The sequence below is a fragment of the Cryptomeria japonica genome, chromosome 2 (genome assembly GCF_030272615.1).
Source record: "Cryptomeria japonica chromosome 2, Sugi_1.0, whole genome shotgun sequence".
In the NCBI taxonomy this organism is placed as follows: domain Eukaryota; kingdom Viridiplantae; phylum Streptophyta; class Pinopsida; order Cupressales; family Cupressaceae; genus Cryptomeria; species Cryptomeria japonica.
The window spans coordinates 133,363,983-133,391,392 of NC_081406.1; the positions used below are offsets into that span (position 1 = coordinate 133,363,983).

The 27,410-nt window shown below is 37.5% G+C and overlaps 1 protein-coding gene across 3 annotated transcripts in view; it reads right to left on the reverse strand.

Moving 5' to 3' along the window:
• LOC131073252 (P-loop NTPase domain-containing protein LPA1 homolog 2) overlaps window positions 1-27,410 on the reverse strand; it is a 237,335-nt gene that overhangs the window by 107,120 nt on the left and 102,805 nt on the right. For 2 of the 3 annotated variants that reach the window (XM_058009658.2, XM_058009659.2), the window contains one exon: window positions 20,341-20,660. In XM_058009658.2, coding sequence (XP_057865641.1) covers window positions 20,341-20,660 — 320 coding nt within the window. The remainder of the gene's footprint in view (window positions 1-20,340; window positions 20,661-27,410) is intronic. The other variant, XM_058009660.2, reaches the window with a different exon arrangement.

Sequence of the window (27,410 nt, forward strand, 5' to 3'; positions counted from 1 at the left end):
CTTTGAATTGTTCTTCGTACCTGGGCTCACTTATGATGATTTGTAGCTCTTCACTCAATATCTCAACTTGATTGTCTTCTTCAATGAGGCCATTTGAAAACTCCTGCAATTCAATCTCAAGGATCTCCTTTTGTAGCATAAGTGAGAATTCTTCAAGGAATGAGTCATCCTCTTTAATTGCTTGTTCAACTCCTGGATCTTCCTTTATTATTGTATTTTCAACTGATTCTTCAACTTTTGTTTCATGGTATTCTTTTTCAAGTGCAAGGCATGGCAGGCTATCCATTGTAATACATTGATCATCAGGTGCATTGGTATCGTCAACGTACAATTGATCATTCTCACATTCAGATGTTGGAGCAATGTCCTGTTCATAGGTTCTCCTAAATTCGGCTGCAAGATGTGCACCCCAAGATCCATTCATGATACATTCTTCCTCGGACAAAGTTGGCATTCCAAACTGGTTTCTGACTTGATTGATAGCCATTTCACATACTGAGCAAGTAAATTCCGAGTGAGGTGAGTTGTGAATTCTACACCACAATGGTAGCAATATGTTTTCAAGACGCATTTCACCATCCAAAACGAGTTGACTCTCGATCATCCACATGAAGCTTAGAAGAGGATCTTTAGTCTCTGGGACACTGAAGTTGCCTTCTTCCGTTTCTGGCCTTGGGACATCCCAAAAGAAGATTTTTCCCTGTGCTGCCGATTCCATCCTTGATAAGTACTTCAAGCAATGCATCTCATCATGTTCCTCTGTCTCATGAACTCGACACTGCCCTGGTCTTGCAAACTCGGACAATCTTCGTGGATAAAGTTGCGTATCTAACCTCCACCAAAGTTTAGGAAAATCAACTTGTTGCTCCTCGTGAAACTGTTGCCGCTCCATTGAGAAATCTTTCTTTTTTGATTTTTTGATTTTTTGATTTTTTTGGATTTTCAATTTTTCACTTTTTTTGGATTTTCTGGAATAAGAGAGATCTTGAATATCTCGGATTCAACTTGAACGTTCAACTGGTTCCAGCTTGATTCCCTCTTGCGTAAGTCCAACTGACGATCCAGCGATCACCTTCCTTCGAGTGTTTGAGAAAAAAAAACTTTCCACCGATCTTCCTTGGATTCAAGAGTTCGTGTTCACTGTCAAGCGCTTCTCAGGATCTGACGTTCAAATGCTCAGCCCTCCTTCTAGCGCCAATTCTGTTGACGTGTATTTTGTACACCATCATACACAGAATAAAATACCTAAAGGCATCTTATCCTCTCTTGAGAAAATAGTCTCTAACTGCTGAAGATTCGCGTAAAGGATCAGTTAGGTAGACTCCAAGGTTCTTTTAGTGGGGTCTCCACGTGTGGACAAGCTCCAGTGGTATGATGTGATTTGCTGGAATCACAAGGGGACTTACATTGAACTTCCGATCTGCTTTGCTGGACACAGGCTCTTACTAACTTAGATTAAAAAAAATAGAAAAAGGATAAGGGCGAAGAGAGGATCTAATCCTAATACTAAGAATGTAGGAGCAATGACTTGACCTTTTGATGAAACTCTAACTAGGTCTTGTTTTGACATCAATGGAACATCTACACAAGACTAGTGCAATCTTCTAAGGGGAGCTTTATGATGTTCAAGTTATCACCGCAGGCATAGATACCATCCAAGTTGATGCATATCAATGAAGAGGCAACAAATTGAAATTGAGCTTAGGCTGAATGATTCCAGTTGACTACGCAAGGCAAGTCTGCAATCAACAAACTGCTAGTAGTATGGATGTACGAATTCCACCATCAATCAATCACATTTCCTCCATTCATCTAATTATCTACCATCTAAGATTGAAGACTCAACAAGAAACCATGCAAATTGCAAGAAAAACGACATATTTCACCATTACTTCAATGAAAATGGAGTTTGTTTACAATCAATGGCAACAATTTCTTGCCTTGTCCTCCTATTCTACTCTCTAACTACTTTCAACTATTTACAAATCTCTCTAATTCTATCTAAAAATCTCTTTCACTCTAATTCTCCTTTTACAAATGAAATGTTTGGGCTTATATAGTGCCCACAATACAATTTGATGGCTTAGATCAATTCAAGATCAATGGCCAAGATTTTACAATGAAAACCCTAATTAGGGTTTGTTACAACCATTACATAACATTTAATGCTTGACCAATGATAAAATTGTATTGCTTGGACACATGTCCCTTCTAGAAAAATCGACCAATGGATAGCCGGGGTAGGTACATCGGAGTTTGTGCCACCTTCCATGAGTTAAGTACATTGAATCTGGACATGCTGAGATGGACTTCTCTGATTGGAGAAATGATGACTAGGACGCCACCTCATCTGACACTTGAAGCTTGCTAGATATTTAATTTGATGTCGTTGAGAGGCTATCTTTGATTAACTCTTGTTCTAACTCCTTTTGTCCTTGATGTGCAGGATGATGTACCTCGCCTTGGAACGCTGGATTGGAAGAGGTCGCCCATGTCTTGGCTTGATCGTCCTGGCGAAGACCGTCCTTGATCCGGCTTGATTTTCCTTGAAGAGACCTCCATTTGACGCCTACACAACATTTCAAAATTAGTAACATGATTTTGCAATACATAACATAAATTAGAGAGCAAATTTTAGGAAACTTAATGATAAGTCCTTTATTAATCATTTCCTAAAAACAACTGAGCTAAGGCAAAACAAAATTTCAAAATTCAAAATTAAGGCAATGACGATCAAAATTTGAAATTAAAACAAGAGATCTTGCCATACCTTACTTGAGAGCTTAACTCTAAAATGCAAAATAAAGGAATTCGCCTAGGCAAAATTTGAAATTCGATAGTCTTGATGTGATCTTCAAAAGAACGTTCCTCTTATCAACTTCGCCACCCTTCAAGCCTTGGACGTGATCTTTTCTTCAAGTTAGCAATTTCGCCATCTTTGATATGTCTTTGACGTCCTAGGCAACTTCGCTCAAATAGAAACTTCAAGTTCGCCTCTCCTTTGGATAGTTACTAGTGCCTTCTAGCTTGAAATGAAATTCGTTCCTCCTTTGCCTTCTCCAAGTCGCATATGAGAGATGATAAATGATGATGTGAAAATGAAATAAACTACCCCTCCCTTTATAGCGCTCACACCTCTCACCACCATTTAGGCCGACTTTGTAAAAATAAAGCAATTTAAATGATTTTTAAATGAATAACAAGGGCCGACCTCCATAAAACAAATAAATACCAAGCGCTCCATTTAATTTTTTAATGAATTAATAATCAATTATTAAATGCCTTCATTTTTAATTAATAAATTCGATTTTCTTACAAGGCAAAAATAATCAATTAATACCAAGCGCTAAATTTAAATGCCATTAATTAAATATCGATTTTCCTAGCATTTAAATAAATTCAAAAATGCGTTTGAGCGCCAAAATTTTTAAAAAACATGGAAAATATGTACCTCATCGCCCTGGTCCCTGACTAAGGGACAGGAGCGATCCATCACTTGGTCTTGATTTTTTGCACTTTTGACGTTCAAAGCCTTTAACCTCACGTTGGAATTGGCATTTTCGCTAGGATTTTCAAACTTGAGTGACTTGTCTTGCAAATAAATGTCCCTTAGATGTGATATCGCCCTGGTCCCTTGAAGAGGGACAGGAGCGATCCTGAAGCTCTAGCCAAAACGTGTCATCTTTCATCCTTGGTTCCTCGTTCATTGCCTCTTAAAGGACGTCCTTGACCTTAGCTATCCTTGCATTGTCTTGATTTTGTCGGAACATGAGTGTTTTAGTAAAAATCGCCTTGGTCCTTGTCCAAAGGACAGGAGCGATATGAGTCCTTTAACTTAATTGATAACACTTTTACGTTCAAAACTCTTGCATATCATCTTCAAAAGACACCTTGTACCTTTTACCCCTTTGCAAAACCTTGACTTAACGTGATTTTTGAAGGAATTAGCAACTATAATCAATATCGCTCTGGTCCCTTCCTGAGGGACAGGAGCGAACTTCAAGTCTTTGGGTTCATGCTTGCGTTCTCCAACTTGCAATCACCATCATCGTGCAAAATAAAGTTCCTTGATCCTTCGTGATCACTTGATGCTTGATAAACTTTCAAATTTTAAGCCTTCATAAGAATTTCGCTCTGGTCCCTTGGAGAGGGACAGGAGCGATTTTAGCTCTATGGGCCTTATTTCACTTTGTCACCTTCAAAACTTATATTCAACGGGTTCGTAATGTGCTCTTCTATTCATCCATGCCTTGAGATCGGTTCAAACTGTGCAAGAAAGTCATCCACAACAAAAATCGCTCTGGTCCCTTCCTGAGGGACAGGAGCGAACTTAAGCATTTTGGTCCTTTGTTGACGTTTGATAATCTTCAATTTGTCTTCAACGGGTTCGATTGACCTCCTTTCTTGCCTTCGAACATAAAATTTGCTTGATCTTTGCCTAGATCGTACCTTATGAAGAATTTCGCTCTGGTCCTTCAGTGAGGGACAGGAGCGAATTTGACCCTCTAGGCAAAACTTCATCATCTCATTGTTTTTGATCAAGTCTGGATGCTCTATCATGCTCATTTCGTCCTTCACCATGCCTTTGATGTCTCGATTCGTCCAAACAAGGTCAGGAATGGCTCAACTAAGCATTTTCGCTCTGGTCCCTTGGTGAGGGACACGAGCGAAATTTGACTTGTCGCACTCTCGATCAGGACAATTTTAATGGAATATAACATTTAAGTATAAGTGACATTTCCTTCTATGTTTCTTCTTTCTTATACTTTAAGTTATATTCCATATATACTTTCAGGATGTTTGAGAGTGGTTTCAGACCTCCAGGAGTTATATTGCAAAATCTAGTTTTTGGAGGTTTTTTCAGTTTCCAGACTTAGTCAAATTCAGGATCAGGGCATTCCAGACTTAGCCAAATTTCAGGATCAGGACCTCACTCAAGCCGGACTTGCTACCCTGTTGATCTCCCCGACAGCACTTCAAGTTATATTCATTTGATAAAATGTACCTCTTTGGACCTTCTCACATCGTCAAGACGTTAAAATCTTGCAAGGACAAAGCAAAATTGGATTTGTAGCTCCGGTCCTTCACTGAGGGACAGGAGCGATTTTGCTCCTACAGGCCAAAATATCATGATTTTACACATTTTATCACTTCACAAGGCGAAAACAAATCATTTGAAATGCCTAGGATCAAAAATCAAAAAAGTCAAAATTTGGTCAAAATTACTCAATTGGACAAAATTCATGTTTCATCATCAACACTTAGACGAATTTAGACTCTGCGTCAACATTCCAATTGAAAATTAGACCATTCTGGCGAATTCATTTCATTCAAAATTTGCATTCTAGAAAAGGAAACTCAAAAGCTCTCAAAAGCGACTGGATTCTGGTCCGAAAAGACGGTAATTAGAACCCTAAGGCTTGACCCTAAATCCAGACAACTAACAAACTAACAAAACCCTAGAAAAAGCAAAGCGAAAACGAACAAAACGAGCAAAAAAACATGGGTCCCCATTTGCAATGGGGCGATGTGTGAAAACGTCACAACAGGATCCCACCCTTATTTCCCCTATTGCAGTTGACCATGGAATACATTCACACTGCGAGGTAGCGAGAGGTACACACTCCGAGGTGGAAAAGTGGATTGAAAGCACAAGAAGGCAGGCAGATGATTTCCTTACTCAATTTGTCCAAGCATATGATAAGACAACAACGCTTGTATTCAAAATCCAGTATTTGGAGGGAGTTTGGGAAGAATTCTGACCTATCCAAGAGAAGACTATTCCATGCCTCTTGGCATTGAAGAAGGTTCCTAATTCCATTTTGGTCAGCGAGAACATTGTGCATAGTGGAGACATATATAATTTCCATGGCTGGTATTGTGCACTAGCTTTGAAGAAATCAGCTTATGAGAACGCCCAATCGAGTTGTATGGAGATGGAAGGATTAATTCAAGACATTCAGATGAAAATCCTTGCCTCGATTGAGGAATTATTGGGTGTTGATGTTAGTGATGCTAGTGGTTTACACTTAGCCGAATTAAGAGACAAGATAAAATTTATGTATTTTTGCCAGTTGGACCCTTTGCAGAAGAGTCAGATAGATGACTTGGTCTCTTTGTTGATTCATGTTCATAATTCGCAGAAGCTCATACCTGAATGGGAGAACACTTTGAATGCTTGCTCGGATTCATTGGATGTGATTGATTTACAGCAAGATACCTTGCCTAGCGTTTCCATGGAGGAGTTAGATTCAGTTTTGGCTAGATTCTTGGAGTATGCTAGGAGAGAGAGAGATGCAGGGAGGAATCTTCTAGAAGATTCTCTATAGGATGACTAGGTATCTTTCTATTGGGCCATATGTGGTGGCACCATTTTTGATGTAACCCTAATTGGGGCAATTCTAGGGTTTTGTTGGCATGATCTCGGCCGTTGATCTTAGATCAATCTGGGCCATCCATTTTGTAAGAGACTCTATATATGCCCCTTTGTCTCTCATTTGTAAGAGAGAGTTTTTGTAGAATTGTTGGTATATGCTACAGCTATTTGAATCCTAATCATTGTTCAATTGTTGGTGATTTTGCTCTTCAAGTGTTGTATTTGCATTCATGGTTCTCAATTCCTCCAAGTTAGATTAGAATTTAGATTAGAATTTATTTTCATGTATGTTAGATTGAATGGAAGATTTGTTGAGTATATTTGTGTGGAATCCTTAATCCATACCACTAGCCTCTTTCCGCTGGTAAGTGTGCCTTGTGTGGTCAACTGGAGTTTGAGTAAGCATAACTTCAACTATTACGCGTCCGTTGACAAGCATCAACTTGGATGGTGTCTTCGTTTGATGGTAATAGTTTGAAAATCATTAAGTATACCTTAGATGATTGCACTAAGCTTGTGTCAATACCTGATTGTGAGACCTTGCCTGGTTTGATTCCACTAAATCCATTCACCATTTCCTACATTCCTAGGATTAGAATAGATTTCCTGAACCCTATTCTTTTTCCCCCTTTTTTAGTAAGAAGTAAATCCAGAGCCTTATTGATAAATCTTAAGTTGTCAGCACACCTATTCCATATCATTCATGATAATCCAAACATTTGCGTAAGTCCCCAAAGTGAAACACAGCAATTCACATCAACCACTGAACTTACCCACTCGTCAAGACCTGACATGTAGAAACCTTGGAATCACATTAGTTGATCTCATCCTTAGCATCTGAGGTGATTTTGTTCAAGAGAGGGTAAATTACTTTGGTAATTTATTCTATATTGTTATGTGCATAAAAAACACATCAACAGGCACTCATTAAATCATTGCGACATGAAGAGCTCAAGACCCCAAAGTGTAAAGGAGAGATCACACAATCTTATCAAGGCAAGATAAGTAAGCAAGGATAAAAATTTGACTTGACCAAGGTGATGCATTCATCACCATCATGCCAAGCTTAGAGATGTTGAATATCAAGAGATGTTGCTCAACATCAACACTCACCTATAATGAGTATCAAGCCTACCAAGCAAATTGAGGTGGCATCCTTGTCATCAATCAACCAATTGGAGGGTTCCATGTCAACATGTCCAAATGCAAGTTACTCGACTCACCCATGGAGGCACAAAGATTGAGATACCTAACCTCATTTTCTATTGGTTCACACTCAATATGTGACATGTGTCAAATCAAATGTAATTTTCTCATTGGCCACAGGGAGTTGTTGTAACAAACCCTAATTAGGGTTTTCATCTTGTAATCTCGGCCATTGATTGTGAATCAATCTGAGCCATTCATTGTGAAGAGCTATCTATAAAAGGCTCAAATCTCTCATTTGTAAAGGTTAACTAGAGTAGAGCAATAGTGGAATAATAGATAATAGTTGATAGATAGCAATCAATAGTTAGCAATTAGAATAGAAGTTAGATTAGGAGAAGGCAAAGATTGTTGTCAAGACTTTGTTGTAAAGAGCATATGATTTCATTGAAGCTATGATGGATTTGATTTGTTATTTCAACAAGTTGCATGGTCTCTACTTCTTATTGGCTTTTATGTTGATTAGATGAATGAAAGGAATTATGAATGATTAATAGTGAAATTTGTTTATCCATACCACTGGCGATTTACTGATTTTAAGTTTGCCTTGTGTGGTCAACTGGAATCCTCAAATGAGCTTAACTTCAATCGCTATTCATACCTTGATATGCATCGTCTAGATAGTATCCTTGTTCTTAATAGCAATTAGAACATCACGTGCTTACCTTAGAAGATGGCATTAGCTTTGTGGAGTTGTTCGTTGATGGCGAAGCAAAGCTTAGTTGAATTTCACCCAATCGTTCATTGTCTCTTGCATTCTTAGGAATAGCGTAGTCTTCTTCATCCCTATCTTTTCCCCTTTTTTAAATAAAGTTAATTTCCGCGTTCCAGCAACATCCAAACGTTCAACATTCAAGTATTCAACGTAAGTCCCCTTGGATTACCAGCAAACACATCAAACCATTGAGCTATCCATACATTATTACCTGACAATAGAAACCTTGGAGTCGTTTCGGTTGATCACATCATTGAGCATCCGAGGAGATTTTGATCAAGAGAGAATAGAATACTTTTGGTATTTTATTTTGTGTTAGAGGTGTCTTAAAAACACATCAACAACTATAAACACAAATATGGAGGAAATTACAAAAAAAAGCTCACAGCCTTACAGGAAGAAAAGAATCACTAAATAACTTAGAAATGATGACGAATCAATTGATGTGGACACATCATCTTGACCAAAATCAATCAGTAGTCCTTGCAATGAAGAAGGTCATGTTAATGCCAACGTTTAAATTTTGGTGGAATAAAAGGACAATGCTCACAAGTTGATTATCAACATAGAAAATCAATATATATACAAAACAATTTCCAAAGCTGGCCTTCTAGAGTTCAGCCCAATATGAAGTTGATTGGTGTACAAAAATCAATGCTCAATTTAAAGCCAGATCCAATTAAAATTCATTAAGTGATAGAAATGCCTTCCCTATATTTTGAAGGTATGGCATTCCAATGGTTAATATGGTGCTGTGAATAAACAAAAGTGTTTATACACACTTGGCATAGATTTCTAAATGATTTGAACTACATGATACTGACTGTTCTAATAACTAACCCATCTTTTTCAAAAGAAATTGATAGATAAATATACATTGAGCAGGAAATGTTATCATCCACGATATCAAATGTCACCCAAGAACAAGTAATTCAATCTTACATTGGGGGATTAAAACCAGAAAAGATATGTTTATATTATGTCCCAGCAACAATTGTACTACCATGAAGATTGGAACATTAAAATATTTACAAGAAATTTCTATGGTTTTGTCCCTGCAATGATTTTAAAAACGAATCTAAAGAGGATCCATCTAGCTATGGACATCCTTACCCTTGTCAAATTAGCCAAGGAAAACAACAGCTAGCAAAAGAAAAGGACTTTAAAAGTCCTCAAATACAGAAGAAATTATATAGTCATCACGATGCAAATATCAAAGATATGTTGGACATATTGTCATTGATGTGAAAGGTGGCAAGTTTGTTGGCATTGATGTCAAAAGGCCAATTAGTGGCATAATTAATGAAGAATCAGCTCGTGCCACATTAATAGCACTAAGATCAAGTTTTGATAATCAAGACAAAGGCAATTTAATTTTTCAAATTGCATATTATTTCATGGCATCCAAGTTGAATTATTTAAGGCAGAAATAATATTTTATTTTGTACGATATCTTCATGTGCTTTTTGGCCGAGCTACTTCTTCGCGACTTGCTTTTAGCTGACCTATTTTTTTTACAGCTTGTTTTTTGTCCATCTGTAATGTCCCCTTCTTGCACCTAATCAGTATGAGATTTTCATTAGCCTATTCCAGGGTTCCTATAGGCTATGTGGATGTGGTTAGGGGACTCAGTGTCCTAAGGTGAATTCTTTCAGTGATTTTCAGTGTTCCCAGCAAGTTTACTATTTTTAGCATACTTCTATTTTTATTTTTAGCACTTGGCCATGGTCTCAATTCCTTCCTTAGTTTAGTGTAATGGGCTTGAGTTGGACTTGGTGAGTTTTTATTATTTTCAGAAGGGTTGTATTTTATTTCATTCACTAAGTTTTAAAAAAGGACTTTTTAAAATATCAACCCCTTGGCCTAGTAACACAACGTTGTTTTTGAAAAGGGGTGATTTGACATTCTAAGTTAACAATTAAGGAGGAGGAAAAAATTAATATTTTTAAAAAGGTTTATTATGGGTTTCAAAAAGGAGGACATCTAAGGGATATAACGAGAAAAAAGTAAATTAAAATGTTTTATTTGAGAGCACTTACCAAGTTTGAACTTTTCTAGAGATTTGAAGTGTTGGTTTTGGAGGGAAAAGGTTTCAAATTGAAGGATGGCCTATATATACATGTTTTAAGCTCTCATTTCAGTATGCTTACTTTGACAACTTACTGTTATGCTGCTGGGTTTCTTCCAGAGAGTTCACTTCTGTTGGTTGGAGGACGAAAACTTTCTACTACTTAGCTGGTTTGGTGGTGAAAGACCCATCATAGCTGGTTGAAGTTTTAGTGATCAAGTCTACAGCGATTTTATCTTGAATGGGTGATTTTGGAGTTGGAATAATGAAGATATTTTCCATGTTTTGATTTGGGTTTGTGGTTTTGGGGTTTAACGTGTGGTTTGAATTTGTGGTGTGGGTTTGGTGTTGATTGGTTTCATTTTCTGAGTGCTGGAGTTGATTTTCAAAAATCTGGAAAGTGCCTTTTCTCTTAGTAGCTGAAGAAAAGTTGTGTTCATATCTCCTGAAGGCTGAGATTTATCATTCTGGGTATGATTCCAATGGATTGGTCATAGCTGGGCGACCACTTTTGAGTACTCATTTGCAGCTGTTGGCAAAGTTCTGATTTTCTAGGCAAAAGTCACCCTCCTAAGGAGCTGTCATTTTCCTCTTGTCAAGGGTTTGGTCTAAACTCAAATCTGCAATATTCTGCTAATTTGGAGGTGTTTTAGCATAGTACAGAAGTTAATTATTGAAAGAAACAGCTCGGGGTTGTGTGGCTCTTGCATCAACACTCTACTGAGGAGCTGGAATGCGTTGCTGGTTATCTGAAGTACTTAAGTATGATGTTTTAGCCCCTGAACAGATCTGATGATTTTAATTCTTGAATCTGATTTCAGTTGCAAGTCAAACCTCTTGATATTGTAATGCATTTTAGATATCCTTTGATGTGATGCCAATTTATATATTTGTAATGCTATGGAATTGTCATTATATGCAATGTAATGTCCCCTTTTGGGATGATCCTGGACCTTCCCTAGAATCATAATTCAATTAAAATAAGAATGTAATATCAATAGAATGTCGTGTCAAAATTAACCGTGGTGTAAATCCTGAAATCATATTAAACAATATTGGATATGTAGTTCTGAAAACCAAATATTTCTACAAGGGTTAGGAATAAAAAATGAGTACAAATACGTGTATATTAATAATCATCATAATCCATTAGATAAGTCATGTCACATCTATATTCATTTTTTTATATTCAGCCATAACAGGGTTTGGATGAGGGAGCATGATAGGTTGGCCTAAAGCAATCCTCACATTAAGCCCAAGAGCAGACTTTATACCCCCTTGGCCCACATTTGTTGACAAATCAGTCATCTATCATGGGGTGGCCTACCAAGTGGGAATGCTCATCCCTGCCTTCCCTATTCATGTCACCTTATTCACCCACTTATGATTATGACTTCTCTGTCAATCAATCATCATAGAGTTTGGAGAGAAAATCACAATAGGTTGCCTGGAAATCCTCCTATCTAAGCCCAAGAGCAAACTTTATACCCCCATGGCCCACATATTGCAGACGCATCCATCATCCATCATGGGGTAGCCTACTTAGATGGTGATCGTGTATCAGCTCTCCCTCTCTTGCATTTCCTTCTCTTCTCTTGTCATGCCCCGATCTGATTTTTTACTCCAGCAATGAAATTGTCTTACAAGTTGTAAGACTTCACAATGTCAAATCGAACAATTTGCACCAGCCACGAAGAATGGAAGATGTTGTAATGAATTGTTTCTACTTTCCAGAGTCAGTGACCTCACACTTGGTGACCGGCGACTTGCTAAGTATAAGGAATATTATTACAAGGCGGTTTGGTTAACTTAAAAGATATTGTTAGGGAATGATTCATTAAGATTAAACAATGCGATTAATTAACTATGGGAAAGGTAGTGATTGAAGAAGGAAAGGGCACCTCTTTTGCAAACTATGCAACCGCTGAAATAGTCATGACTGCCCACAATCAATCAAAGGATATAAAGGACCATTCTTGCATTCTAGAACAGGGCATCAAACCATTGAATCTTATCCTACAAAACACTTCATTCTGCAGATTAGTTACTTACTACAGGTAGGTTTCAATTGAAGTTACAGATCATTACAAAAGCAGGGATATATAGATAAGGCAAGCATACCCATATGAGGGTCAGAAGTTCTATTATATCATATCGTGACAATTGGAAAGAACCCACTGCTCGGTTAACCTGAACAGATTTGTCCATTTTCTAAGGGTCATATCAGGCCTACCATTGGATACCTACAGTTATATTAGACTTCATATATGGAGAGTCATATTAATGCTATTAACATGTTGATGAAACGCCCCAAAAGCTCCAGTATTTCAAAACATAAACTTCAGTATACATTACACAAATGTGGCTTCATTATTATTGACATTATATCTTCTTCCATATATATGTGATCAACAACCAGAACTATTGTTAAATTAGACTGATTCTTTGAGTAAATCAAAGGTGACATAATAAATCCAGAAGGGTTATTGGTTTTGTGCCCTAGTCGATACCTTAATCTATCAGCTTGGAAACAAAATCTAAGTAGTTCCAAAAAGGGACATTACATCTCTACATGATTGCTTGACAAGTTTAAATAGATTAATAATAGAGTATGCATTTCATATTATCACACAAACAATTATATGAGTTAAGCATCAATTTTGTTATTTCATTTCATACTACTATACTTGTAGATTACAAGATTAATGCAGGGCCCAGATTGATCCTGAATCAATGGCCGAGATCCCAAAAATTAGGGTTTACTGAAAAATAATTAAATGCTATTCAATAAAAATGGAATATTCTCCTCATCACAATCTACGAGGAACAAGAGCCAATGAGAAAATTCGATGACACCTAATCATCTAACAAACTACCTTCTAGAATCCGATTCCCCTTATGTCTTTCCCTAATACCATATTCAATGAATTTGGTCATGATCAATTCGAGCTCTTCCATGGCGACACTTGGCAAGGCATCAAGTTGTCGCTCTAACACATCCAACTCCTCAGTGTATGCTTCAAAGATATTCTCCTACTTCGCTTTTTGTCTCTGAAAATGATTCATGAATATCACGAAAGAAAATAATTTCATTCAATTGGTTTTCCTTAATAGATTCTAACCCCTAAAATTAAATGGCCTTCACCTTCTCCTCCAATTCTTCCAAATTCAAACCATCAACCTCACTCATTTCTTGGCCTAATAGTTTCTCCAAGGACGTAAGGATCTTTGATTGTATCTCCTTGATGGATCCTTCTATCTTCTCATAGTCCCTTTTCATTCTATCAAGTGTTGTTTTAGTCATCATCAAGGAACTATACCAACGGTTGAAATCATAGATGTTCCCTTCTTCAATTACATTTTCTTGAATTATCTTTTGTATAGAGAGTCCCCTTCAATACCTTGAGGCGAGGAATTGTCTTATCTTGTGCCATTGGAAAATCTTCCCACTAGTCTTCCACACTTTGGATTCTTCCCCTGAACAATACTATCTCGTCATATATTTGAACAAATCCTTGCAAAGACTCTTAGGCTTATCCTAAAATATTTTCAATCCACTTCCTTCTTGATTTGTGCTTCTCATGGCTTCAAAACTTCCAAATGATTCATGTAGAGTGGAGATTGGTGAGACAAACGTATCATCTTCCTGCCTTATTGGTTTCATCAACTGTTGTATGAGCTCCTTCAATCTCATATTTTCCAATTCCAACTTATCTTTCTTCTCTTCTGTTTTGTTGATTCTTTCCTAGATTGCCTTGGTGAAATCATTTAACTCTTGAAATTCTTGCTCTTTTGTTGTTGGTCCGAGATCAAGTGTTGTAACCTCATAGTCCATAGGAGTGATTATCTCTCTTGGCTTATCAACCATTGAAACTGCCACTTGTAGAATAGGTGATTCTGAAATCTCTTGTGATATGGGAGAACTTCTTCACCTTCTTTTTCTCCTTAGCTTTGCCAATTCTTGCAAAGAAATCATCTATGTCCTTAATGGGTTGAACTTCTTCTACTAACTTCTTATTCATTCTTTCTCTCAACCAATTAGGTGTTGTAGATAACTCCATTCCATCTTCTAGCTAACTATTATCATTGCTTACTCTCAAGGCCGAAATGATGACCTCATCTAGTTCTTCATTTGTGTTTGGGTTAGTATTTCCCAAATCCTCCACTGCAAGTGTCTCTTCTACCTCAAGATGATTGATAATCGATGATGCTCAATTTTGAGAGGGCGTTCGTTATTCTTGATCTAGAAATTCCATTCCATGTTCCAATCCAGAGTCGTTCTCTGCAACAGAAGTTTGATTCATTTCCAGTTCTCTAACTGATGAAGTTCTTGTAATTTATTGAGTAGCACTTGTTTTTAATTTCTTGCATCGAGATTCCGCACTAGCAATCTTCTTTCCCATAATTCTCCCTACTTGAGGACTCTCAACAGTATAATTCTTTCTCCAGGAAACTTGAACTTCTCCTTCATTGTTTCTTTCTCCGCTACTTTTCATTGCTTCATCTTCGTCAGAAGAAGAATCCTCATCATCTACCTTAACGTATGTAGGGGATACACTCGGATTTCTCAACTTGTCAATTTGTTGGTCAATCCACCATCTTGAATTGTCTATCACCTCTTTCATCAATGTGTTTATATCTGTAAGCTCAAGTTGTGACCAGCTTTGTGCTAGAATAGGATACATTTATCCTACTCGTATTGGGGTAGTACATATTCTCCATTATCCTTCACTCAATCAGGGACTGGGGTAGTACCTAATGCTGCTGTCCTCAAACAAATCAGTGATGATATCATGCCATTGCAAAGTGTCTCCTTCATCATGAGTAATCAAAACACTAGTGGTTGTTCCACTAAGTAGAGGATCAACTTTCACATCCACCCAAGTCTGATATAAAAAATCAGAATGCTCATGATTTGAATTCATCCGACAAAACCTATCTTTAACACCCAATTCTTGAGTGCCATCTAGAGATGATTCCAAGGTATCATCATTCTCATGATGAAGTGAAGAAATGTGTTTGTTGTCATTAGTATACTTGTCATATTCTTCAAGCTTCACAAGTGCATTTCTATTGGAATTTCCATCCCCAACACTAGCACTTGGTGAACCAACACTTGGAGAGTCGTCTTCACAAGTTCTCCCATGTATAAGAGCAGCAATCTCATAAGAATGAGGAGGATTATCACTGTCCCAGTTCAGATCTTTGGAATCTTCATTTTCATTGTAGTTGTCCATTATTATCAAGTCTTGATTTGTCTCATCTCCTTCTCTAGGAGTAGCTGCTACAAGGGAGCTGATCTTCCAACTATCCTTGGCTATCATAGTCTAATTTTTCATCATGTGATGGTGAAGAAGCAATATGACCATCCACGGAGTCCATACCATTGCTACCCATATCATTAGCATGCTTTATGCTAGCCTCCAATGTATAAGTCTCAAGTGAAACTTCTTGCAAAGATGATGTAGACAACTCATTCCCATGGCTGTCCTCATATCCTCTTGACTTGAATTAGCATGTCTAACAAAGTCTTTATATAAATTTATGCCTATCATGGGTGAAGTATCTCTATTCCTTTTTTATTTCCCAAACATTCTTAGAAATCCCTATTGTGTTTCTGGATCACTCAATAATTCATACAAGTTCTGCATCAAATCAATAGTGGATTTGTCGATGGCCATCTTTCCCTCTATTCTGAATGTAAGAGACTTCCCCAACAGATGGCAGGAGACTGCTCTGATACCACTGTAATATCCCCTGCTGTTATATGGACTGAAAGTGTAGGGAATATTAACAAACAATTGTCTAATAACCTGTTGTTTTAGTTTTCAGACTGGATAACCTGCATGTTATGCGATTTTAGACAGCTGTATAATTTTGCGTGTTATGCAGTTTTGCTTGTAGGAATATAGGAATGCAATACAATGAATCTGGAGATGATTTATCAACTAATAAAGCATACAAACATCATAATCATCTAGTTGACATTTTGTCGAACACTTGGCATGCAACCTCAGATATGAAACAACTAATGACTGCAAATGCAAAGCTTACAGCTAACTTATTTATTTAATTCAATCTGGATTACAAAAGACTCAAGAGAGAGCCAAAACAATAGATGATTGATGCAAATAAGCACTTACAGCCAAGTGACATTATGTCAAACAGTTGTCATACATGCTTCAGAAAAGAAGTCTGAAGTAACACTACAGCTGCTATCATTTTCTGATTTCTATTTCAGACTCTTCAAGGTACACAATGTTAGTTATTGATCCAAGAATAAAGATTTAACTGTGCTCTAATGGCTGCCCTCTGGTTTTCTGAAAATCAGTACTCAGAAAATTAATGATTTCATAAACAAATGGTGCACAAAACCTGATTTGGAGATGCCATTTGGAAGAGGGGATGCCCAACAATGAAATCTGATTTTAGTAGGATTTTTGTGAGCCTTTAGATGCCAAATCGCCACCCCAACTAGAGGCCGACTCCTGCCCTTAGTTTGTAGATGCAATATTAAATAAATACCAGAGTTTCCAACCTCCAATGAATGATGGAAATGATTGCCACGGCAAGATGAATGGATGCAGCAATTACCCACAAAATTCTACCTCTTCAATCACAAGGAATGAACAAGAATATGAGGTTCAGTCGGTCTGGTTGACCTTCATGGCAGACCTGGTATGTGACTGAAACCTCCTCCAAATCTTCTCAAAATCACCTCCAATAGCTCCTAAAGAGTTCTCCTATCTCCTCCAAAAAAAGAAGATATAAAAATGGCATCAATAGATCATTAAGCTGAAGTCTTCATCCCCAAAATTGTTGAATATGGGAAGGCTGGTGCAAATTTACTTCAGACTGATATATAACCCGAAACCACCTCAATTCACCTCCAAAATGCTCCTAGAGAAATCGCCTTGCCTTTTCTAATATGCAGATGCAAGCGTGGGTCAAAATGAGCCAAATCGTGGCTCTCCTCCAATCTGATATAAAAAATCTGAGAACTCCTGACTCGATGGATTAAAGATACAACCAGCTCCAAATACCCAAATTGTTCAAGACACTTCATGCCTTGTTGCCTCCAATTCAAGTCCAAGCTAAAGAAGCTCAAATGAGATGACTGAAGTATCACCTCCTCAAGTGCAACCCTTCAAGAGATCTTTCACTCCCTCAGTTATGCTATCAATGGGAGTTTTCATTCCCAAAGAAAAAAATCTGCAAAAACCCCTTAGCTCCACAAAACTCAATTCATTACAAATATCAATTCCTGGCTGCTCAACAATGAGGCTGCCTCCTCTATTTATTCTTTTCCTTTTAGAGGTCGGCCTCCTTCTAGAAGAAATAAAATAATATTTGATTGATCTTTCTAGAAGATTCCCCTTAAATAATAATAATAATATTTAAGTGACTTTACTATTTAATTGCACTTTTGATAATTAAAATATCATTATGAATATAAAGTGCATCACACGTGACATCATACGTGAGAACACATTATCTCACTTAAAAGCATATCAAAATGGAATGTGAAGCCACAAGCAACTGCCCAGTCGACCCTCTCATCAACCTTTTGGCCTACGAGGATCAAGTAATAGGTCAAACTGCTCTGCGGACTGATCCTCATGAAAATGGGGACATTACAATTACTTTAAGGATATCTTAAGCCTTATCCAAATCCTTGACACACTTCAAGGTCCTATAAACTCAAAAAGAAGCAGTCTTAATATGCGTAAATAACTTGTGATACAGCACCAAACAAAGACAGTGTACATATAAGCCATCATGAGAGTCATAATAAACTTCAAATGATAGGGGTATCAAAAGAGAGATCATGGTGTTCTATGAAGTGTATCCGACGTATTACAGTGTTCTAAGAAGTGTCATGGATATGATGGTCATCAAGTTGTTATATATGAAATGTCATTCATAGTCTATTCAAACTATAGTCTACAGAGATCATAATCACAAATGATTGTCATGTCAAGTAAACCCAAGTCAAATGACCTACAGGAAGATAGTCATCTAATATGGATGATGATAATGATATTTTTGATGATCCATATGATATATGATCAATGATATGGTGGTGTATTTTACTATGTTATTTGACTATTAATATGGTGGTGTATTTTGAACTTAATTGCTGCTGCAAATATGTATATATTTCTGATTTTTATATGTTTTTGTATGGATGAACCCAACCCTCAAAAAAAAGGGCCATCACATTTGACAATGAATTGCAACGCAACTCATGCTTTCCAGCTAGCATTGTCAAGCAAAAAGTGTAACTTCTTTCCTTTGTTTCTAATCACAACACCCCATGTTGGTCACTATTTTACTGATCACTTGCCACTCAAGTTGCGATTTTTCAATATCTCAATCATTAAACATCTGTAATTTGCTTATAATTATTTCATATTTGAAGTTTGGTACGGCTTCATAACTAGCTTACCACCTATCATAGTTTTCTTCTATATTTTTTACTTTGAAAAGATGCCAACTTCACAACCTTACTCTTTGTCCCAATTTTGGTGCATCATTACCACTTAAATCAATGTTTTGGACTAGCATTGCCAACAAAAATGTTACTTGTCAGTTAACTTTAATTGAATGTATCTTCTCCTTGCACACCTTTGCAACACTTCTACCTCCTTTGGTAGAGTTTTAGATTAGCATTCCCAAAGGAAAGAAACCGTGTGTCTCTTAACCGTCACTTAGCTCCATTCCATTGGCAGAACTTGCACTTGTCTTTGCTACCTTAGGTTCTATTTCACTATAGTATTGTCATTCAAATTATGTGCCAATATTAAAACTTGTCCTTGCCTTACCTTATGCCAATGTGGCACTTCAATGGAGCCCTAGAGAAATTTGATCAGTACTCTACAGATTTTTTACAATTTTGGGCCCAAACATTTGTCATTTTCCTCTCTTTCTTCTCATTGTTTGTTCCTCCATTATAGTCAAGAACTTCATTATCTTTCACTTGGCATCGTGCAACCTCAAGCAATCCACAAGAGTTGTTAGATGAAAAACTAGACCACAACTAGACATATTTGAAAGTTGACTAGAGAAGAACTCAATTGAAATTTATAGCATGACAAGAATAACCAGATCTGAGACTACTAAGATGACTGTAGGCAAAGTTTTGTAGGGGTACGAACATGTCTTCTCCATTTTTTAGATAATTGGTCATTTTTAATCCTTGTCATGTAGTTGTTGTATCATGTTCCATCTTAAACACTAGGACTAATATAATTGGTATTATGAAACCATTCTATGTGAAAAAAAAATTAAAATATGAAGCCCTAAGTTTTTCAAACAATTTACAAGATGGAACAATCTAACAATTCAAACAATGAGATAATCCTCAATGAATCATGCAGTCTTTGAAGAGATAGGCAAAAAGCAATCAACCTGCATACTGTTGGATATTACAAAATCGTATTAATAAAAGTAAAGATAAAGGTTGTTGCTTAGGTCACTGCCACACCTAATAACAATTTGGCATACTTAGGAAGCCCAAAAGAGGATTTTTTTTTATTTCGTTCAAATTTTGTGGCCTGGGTTTCAACCTCAGCCTATTTTTGGAGTCAACCAAGCCTTTCCACTCCACCCATACCTGGACAAAAGATTGGCATATGCATAATGGGTCTTCAGAATTCTTCAATTCTACATATCTTAATTGTTAGTTACATTCCATTATTCCATGTTTTCAATTCAAAACAATGTTATTCATTTCCATGGATTCACAGAAAATATATTGCCAGCGCATAATATCAGAACATTAAAATAAAAATCTCATATGTTTTTTTATTTTCTTGAGATACTGTATGATAATAGTACATGAAAAAGGTGAAATTCTTCCAACAAGCGTCTTCATTGAACAATAGCTTTCCAAATAACTATTTATATTTAAAATAAAAGGTTTTGGGAAGCATTAGTAAATAAAATCATTCCAAAAAATAATTCCCATAGTACCTGCATGCCACAATGAAGTCAGCTCTTTGATTTGGGCCCACGTAACGATATTCAGCAAGAGAATCACAAACAACATCCAAAAATTTCTCCCTTGTCACTACAACTGAAATCCGCTTCTTGTATAAGGTTTGTTTCCTGTCTTCATCCTTCTCAGTGGATTCTCTTTCCTTCTGGTTTTCATGTGCAATGCAGTTTAAGTTATCTTCTCCAGCCTCGAAAAAAGACTCGTTAGAGTTCATTAATGAACTTCCATTCTCCTCAATGACACTGCCCTTGACAGGAATTTCATTCCCCATGACCTCAAAGACCTTCCTACTAATCTAGCACATCACAAAGGTAACAGTAAGAATGTAAAAACTTATCTAAAACCATCTGTATAGAGCTTAAAAAAGCAAGATAATTTATAAAACCTCTGCTGTGTTCCAAACATAAATAACAAAATAACTCCATGCCAATATATGACACAAGTTTGGAAAGTTGTAGACATAAAATAATTATAATCTGTCACTGAAACAAGAATTCTTATTGAGAAAAATCATTCCAAATTCTCAGTAGTCTTTCACCCCATACTTGATTCTTTTTCTGTAAATTACAAAGACAAACTCATTATGTAGGCTTTGATAATATACATCATTTCAAAATTCAAGAGCACAAATACTATTGTAAATAACAGCCAAAGGGCATATTTCTTGGCTTCATTTCTTTAAATTACAAGTTTAAAATCTATTTTTTCCTGTAATAACTAATCAATGTAAGATGTTCTCTTATCAACGGCCCATGATCACAAAAATTTATAAAGCATTAACCTATCTAGCTCCTATGTAAAGAAATTACTATGGAATTAAATTCCCTCCAGTTTGGTCCTATGTATTTTACATCTCCACAACTTGATCTTTTGCACCCCACATACACTAACCACAGCAACAAGACCCCTTCATACCTTTCAGATTTTAGCACACGTCAGTATTTTATCATTAGCAAATAGCAATATATCCTTAAAAATCAATACAAAATATGTTCTACACCAGAAAATGCAAATGCTAACATTGTTACACTTTCATCTCAGCTGGTTCTTTTGCCAAACATTTCCTACTTCAGCTTTGCTTCTCCTTGACCAATAAACATACTTCAAGTGAAATTACATTTAGGAAAAGCATGTAGTGGCTCAGAAAATTAACTCGAATGGTGTACATATTACTGAGAAAAAAGGTGATCACGAAGCATTGGGAAGAAAAAGGTGATAAGGTAGTTGTATCTGTATCTATCAAGAATCTTAGATATATCAGTATGTATTTGGTACATAAATGTAGGAGCGCAAGAGAAAATGACCAATAGAAAAGAAACATTAAAGTCCTTGATGAAGGAAAATACAAGTCCACCGAAGTCATAGTTGAAAAACAAGGGCTCGGTAATAACTTGACTGACCCAAAAAAGTTTAGAAACTCAGACTCTGCAATAACAAAAGAAAAACTCAGCAAAAATATTAGAAAACACATAAATTTGTAAGAAAATCTTCAAAAACATGCATTTACTAAATTTAGGAAACATATTATTGGTTTCCTTCATATAAAGATCAAAACAATACATATCATAGACCAAAAAATGAGTTCAATAAATATCAACTTCAAGTTTCAATATAAATAAAATTTACAAACTATAATTTCAATATTTATCATCTATAAAAAAATTCTACAACTAAAGATCAAAAATTTGCTGCTGATGTGTGGAGGCTACATTGTCCACAATAAGAGCCTTAACCATAGGATCATGTTGTGCATGCGATTAAACTCCCACTGTTGCCTCACCAACCTCACCTTCTACCCCCTCAAATGTTGTCATTTTTGCTTCTCATTCTGCTGCCTCCCCCTCCAAAGTAGCCAGATCGTCATCAATGAACAACATATCAGCATTGTCATCTCCCCTTTCCAAGCAAAAGTCATTAGAAGGCCCTTAGCCAATTATTTCAGTTTTCAAATTTGAAGCGATTACATTTGCAAGCAAATCGTTGTGTTCATGATCCAAGGAGTTTCATTCAGAGTAATGAGACTCGCCTAGACTCACCAAAACCCAATGAGTCTGAGGCTAGTCATGGTTGCCAGGTTTACAGGCCCCAGACTCAGACTCTGCTGATTTTTGTGCAGGCTCGTAGAGTCCAGAGACTCGCCAAACCCACCGAGTCTCAGCAAGTCCAGATGCCCCAACTCTACCACATGGCAGACATTATAAAGTGAAAAAACCATAAAATAAAAGGTTTTGAGTTGCTTTCTTTTACTCATTTTCCTCTACCCTGAAAGAAATATCATTTCATTTTTGAAGGCAAAGTAGAAGGAGAAAAGAGAGCTATGAGTAATAGTTAGAGTAGATTGTAGGGCAAGTAGCAAGGAGGTAGAGAAAAAATCCATTGTTGAATCACATTTGGGCAACTTCCTAGATACATTTGGTGCATCAAGAGGTGTCTACCATTGAGTGGAAGGAGTTCTCAATTGATTTCAAGTTTGATTTAACAAGAAAGCTTGAAATTGCAAGGTTTTTTTGTGTCTTGCTTTACCAAAAATTGCGTTCTTCTTTACATTCCATTTCTTCTTTCTATTTTATTTTACTAGATCAAAGAAAGAACCTGTTGTGACCATTTCACACATCGCCCCATCGCAAATGGGGACCCCCTCTTTTTCGCTTGTTTTCGCTTTCGTTTTTAGGGTTTTGTTAGTCCGTTAGTTGTCTGGATTTAGGGCTAAGCCTTAGGGTTTTAAATCTTGCCTTTTCAAGCCAAAATCTAGTCATTTTTTGAGAGCTTTTGAGCTTTCTTTTCTAGAATGCAAATTTTGAATGCAATAAATTCGCCAAAATGGTCTAATTTTCAATTGGAATGTTCATGCAAAGCTTAAACTTGTCTAAATGATGACCGTCAATGTGAATTTTTGTCTGATTGAATATTTTGACCAAATTTTGACTTTTTTGAAGTTTGATCCTGGGCATTGGAATTGATTTGTTTTCGCCTCGTGAAGTGTTAAAATGTGAAAAATCTTGTTATTTTGGCCTGTAGGAGCAAAATCGCTCCTGTCCCTCAGTGAAGGACGGGAGCTCAATTTCAAATATCTCATTGTCCTTGCAGAGTCCAGACGAAGTTTACGTTTGAAGTGATGGAGAACGACAAGATCTTCCCATTGAATATAAATTGAAGATTTTCATGAGCACAGAAAGGCCTCCAGGAAGAAAATCGCTCCTGTCCCTCAGTGAAGGACCGGAGCTACAATTCAAATTTCGCCATGTCCATGCAAGATTTTGATGACTCAGCAATTGGAGGACGTCCGAAGGAAGATACTTTGCCAAATGAATATAATTTGAGATGCAAAAAATGAAGGAAAATGACCTATATTGACTAAATCGCTCCTGTCCCTCTCCAAGGGACCAGGGCGAGGTACCTTGTAGCTCTCGTCCCTCTCCCAGGGACCAGAGCGATTTCCTCCATTTTGCAAAATCCAGACAAGGGTCAAGGCAAGTTTACGTTCAAAAACAAGGGAAAACATGAGATGAACGCATTGAATATAAATTGAAGATTTTTGGGACGCCCATAACAGTGCTAAATGCCTAGTTCGCTCCTGTCCCTCAGGAAGGGACCAGAGCGATTTTTGATATAATTACCTCTTTTTGCAAAATTCCAAACAATGTCAAGGCATGGACGAATGGGGTGAAGAGGGACGAATCCGTTGAATATAAACTTGGAACCTGGCAAAGTGAGGTAGTGGCCACAAGGGAAGGATCGCTCCTGTCCCTCTCCAAGGGACCAGGGCGATACATTGATGATAATACTCCCTACGCAAGTTCAAGGTCGTTCCTCCGAAGTTCAAGGTCGACACAAGTCAAGACAAGGTGGCGAGGGACATTTCAAGGCGTCTTCATCATGCGCAAACACTCAAAGGACGTTAAAATGAAGAAATTGACACCCTATAACATAGATCGCTCCTGTCCCTTAGGAAGGGACCAAGGCGATGTTAGATGCATTGGCCATTTCATGCAAAATTTACGTAAGGACAAGACATTGCAATGTTTTAGAGGGTCCATGGTATGGTAAAAGGATGATAAACAAGAGTTTTGAACGTGAAATGATCATTATTTTGAGCATGGAGACTATATCGCTCCTGTCCCTCTCCAAGGGACCAGGGCGATTTGCTTTGGATTCCTTGTTTTGCTTCAAGATCAAGCTAAGTCAAGACGTCTTAAGATAGCATATGGTCCAAGGCATCGTTTGAAGATAATTTGCAAAAGTGTTGAACGTCCAAACATTGCCAAATAATGTAAAAGCCTCACATCGCTCCTGTCCTTTGGACAAGGACCAGGGCGATATCATCAAAAGCACGCACGTTCCTTCAAAGATCAAAGCGAAGCAAGGTTAGGTAAGGTGAAGGACGACGTTTGAAGGGCATTACAATGAAGATCGAAGTGCAAAGTTGACAAGGTCAAGGAAAGGACATGGATCGCTCCTGTCCCTCTCCAAGGGACAAGGGCGATGATCCCTTTAATACACTCAAAACTTCATGCGAGCAAATGGAATAAGCGCAAAAGACACGAACAAAGGATGCTATTCGCCCACAATAAAAAAATCGAAGTTAAAAGATGCAAGATAGACATGAAAACAAGAGGATCGCTCCTGTCCTTTGGACAAGGACCAGGGCGATGTGCACTTAAAGGACACCCATATGCGCACACAAGGCGATCAAATTCGAAGGACCATCAAGGTGATCGATTTTTAACGTGGAGATGAAGGAGTTGGACGTAAGAAATGCAAAAGTCAAGACAAAATGGTGAATCGCTCCTGTCCCCCTCCAAGGGACCAGAGCGATGAGGTACGTCCCTTTGTTTTCCAATTTTGGCGCCAAACAAACAAATTTAAATTTCCTTAAATGCTAAATCGATTAAAAAATTGAAAATCCATTTTTATTTAGCATTTAATATGGCGTTATCTTTTATTAATTATTTTTTGCCTTTATTAAAAATCGAAATTCTCATTTAAAAAAAACGCAAGGCATTAATAATTAATTATTTAATATAAAAATCGATTTGAAGCGCCCAATTAGGCAAGTCGGCCTTGTTATTTTATTGCAAATCATTTAAAAAATGGTTTTATTTGTCAAGTCGGCCTAAGAGGTGAAAGGGTATGAGCGCTATTTATAAGGGGAGTGAAATGTTCGTTTTCACATAATCATTTTTACCTCTCTACATGCGAATCAAGGAAGACAAAGGAAAGTGTTAAGTGTGTTTAAGGATAGTGCGAAGGTGGTGCGAGTTTCATTCATCCAAGGGTGGCGCGCTTAGCTATCAAAGGTGGTGCGATTCCAAACCAAAGGTGGTGCGAATTTGAAGATCACGCCTAAGGCGAATTTGTTAAAGACTTGGAGATTTATTTGTGCGAATTTGAAGATCCATTTGAGACCACGTCCAAGGCGATAAGTGAAGATCACATTCTATCCAGAGGTGGCGAAGTCAATCTTGAGGGGATCATATTGAAGATTATTTATACCTCAATTTTGCCTAGGCAAATTTTGTTTTTGCATTCTAGAGTTAGCTCTCTATCAAGGTATGGCGATTTAATTGTTATTGCTTTATTCATTCATCGTCATATTTCATTTTTGAATTTTGAAATTTTGAATCTCTTAGCTCAATCGTTGTTTTTTTTTTAGGAAATGATAACTCTAGGGACTTATCATGAGGTTTCCTAAAACCTATCTCTCTTATCTACGTTATTTATTGCAAAATCTATTTCTTATAATGAAATGTTGTGTAGGTATGGCGACCCCAAAGGCGGGAGCATCCACCAGTCGCTCGGCTCTCATGAAAGAAGATCAGAAGACTGAAGAGGTGGAGACCAAGATCGTGTCCAAGTGGAGCAACATTGGAGATACAAACTTGGGAAACTTTAGCACGAAGAAGTTCCGAGAGGTCCCTTACATCGGCAAGCCATCACCTGTCGCCCGGAGAATAATAGAGAGTGGCATCATTAAGGCGGCCGGTTTTCCTCCAGCTATTCAGTGCCACGAGTTGATGATCGAGTGTGCCCGTCATTACAATCCACAGTCCAGGACAATTGTGTCCAATGAGGGAAACACTTTGGCGTACCTTTCAGAGGAGGCCATAAGTGAAGCCTTCCATCTTCCAGAGCACAGGGACATGATATACAAGAGCATTGAAGGAGCTAGATCAGTGTACGATGACGATCCAGATGCTTGTCTAAGCATCATCAACAAGAACTGGCTACTCAAGAGTCGTCCCCGTCTGAGCAAAGTACCGAACACACCACACCGGATCGATTTCCAAGAGGAGTACAGAGATTTGATCACCATGCTCAACAGAGTTACAGGAGCACCTCATGCCTTCTATTTTGAGAAATGGATGTTTTATTTCATCCAGGTGATTGTTCAAGGGAAGGGTACAATACATTGGGCTAGGATAATTAGCCATTGCTTAGACGTACAGTTGAGAAGACTCAGGGCTACTAAGTCCTTCCACATGAGTTCATACGTCATTTATGCCTTAATCAGGAGCGTTGAGTACGCAGGACTACCTCACAGAGGAGTGATTGGAAGAGGACCCGGCGAGGTCAGAGTTTGTGAATCCTATACCTACTTGCATCATCCACCAGGGAAGAACTACAAGTTAATCAATGATACTTTCACGATGAACATCACCAGGACGTTGCAAGGAGGGATTCACAACAGATTATCTCAGGATGCCCAGGAGTTAATCAAGAGGTACGGTGCTTGGTTCATTCAGTTTCCCAAGTTCACTTACATTAGAGTGTATGGATGTCCTTTACCTCCATATATGTTGCCGAGGTACCCGACAGATAGAATTGTGTTACTTGAAGTAACAAGGCAGTTGGCAGCATATGTGAAGGCATTCAGACACAGACATCAGAATGGAGTTCAGGTACCTATTATTTTGGGTAATTCAGTTGAGGTATGTCTCAATGTCTCAGCCATGGATGACGCAGAGAGGGAGTTAGCCTTGTATCCTTTTTCATCTTTTGCTTGGAGGAATAGTTTTGATCCTCATGGGCATTTAGAAGAGACAGT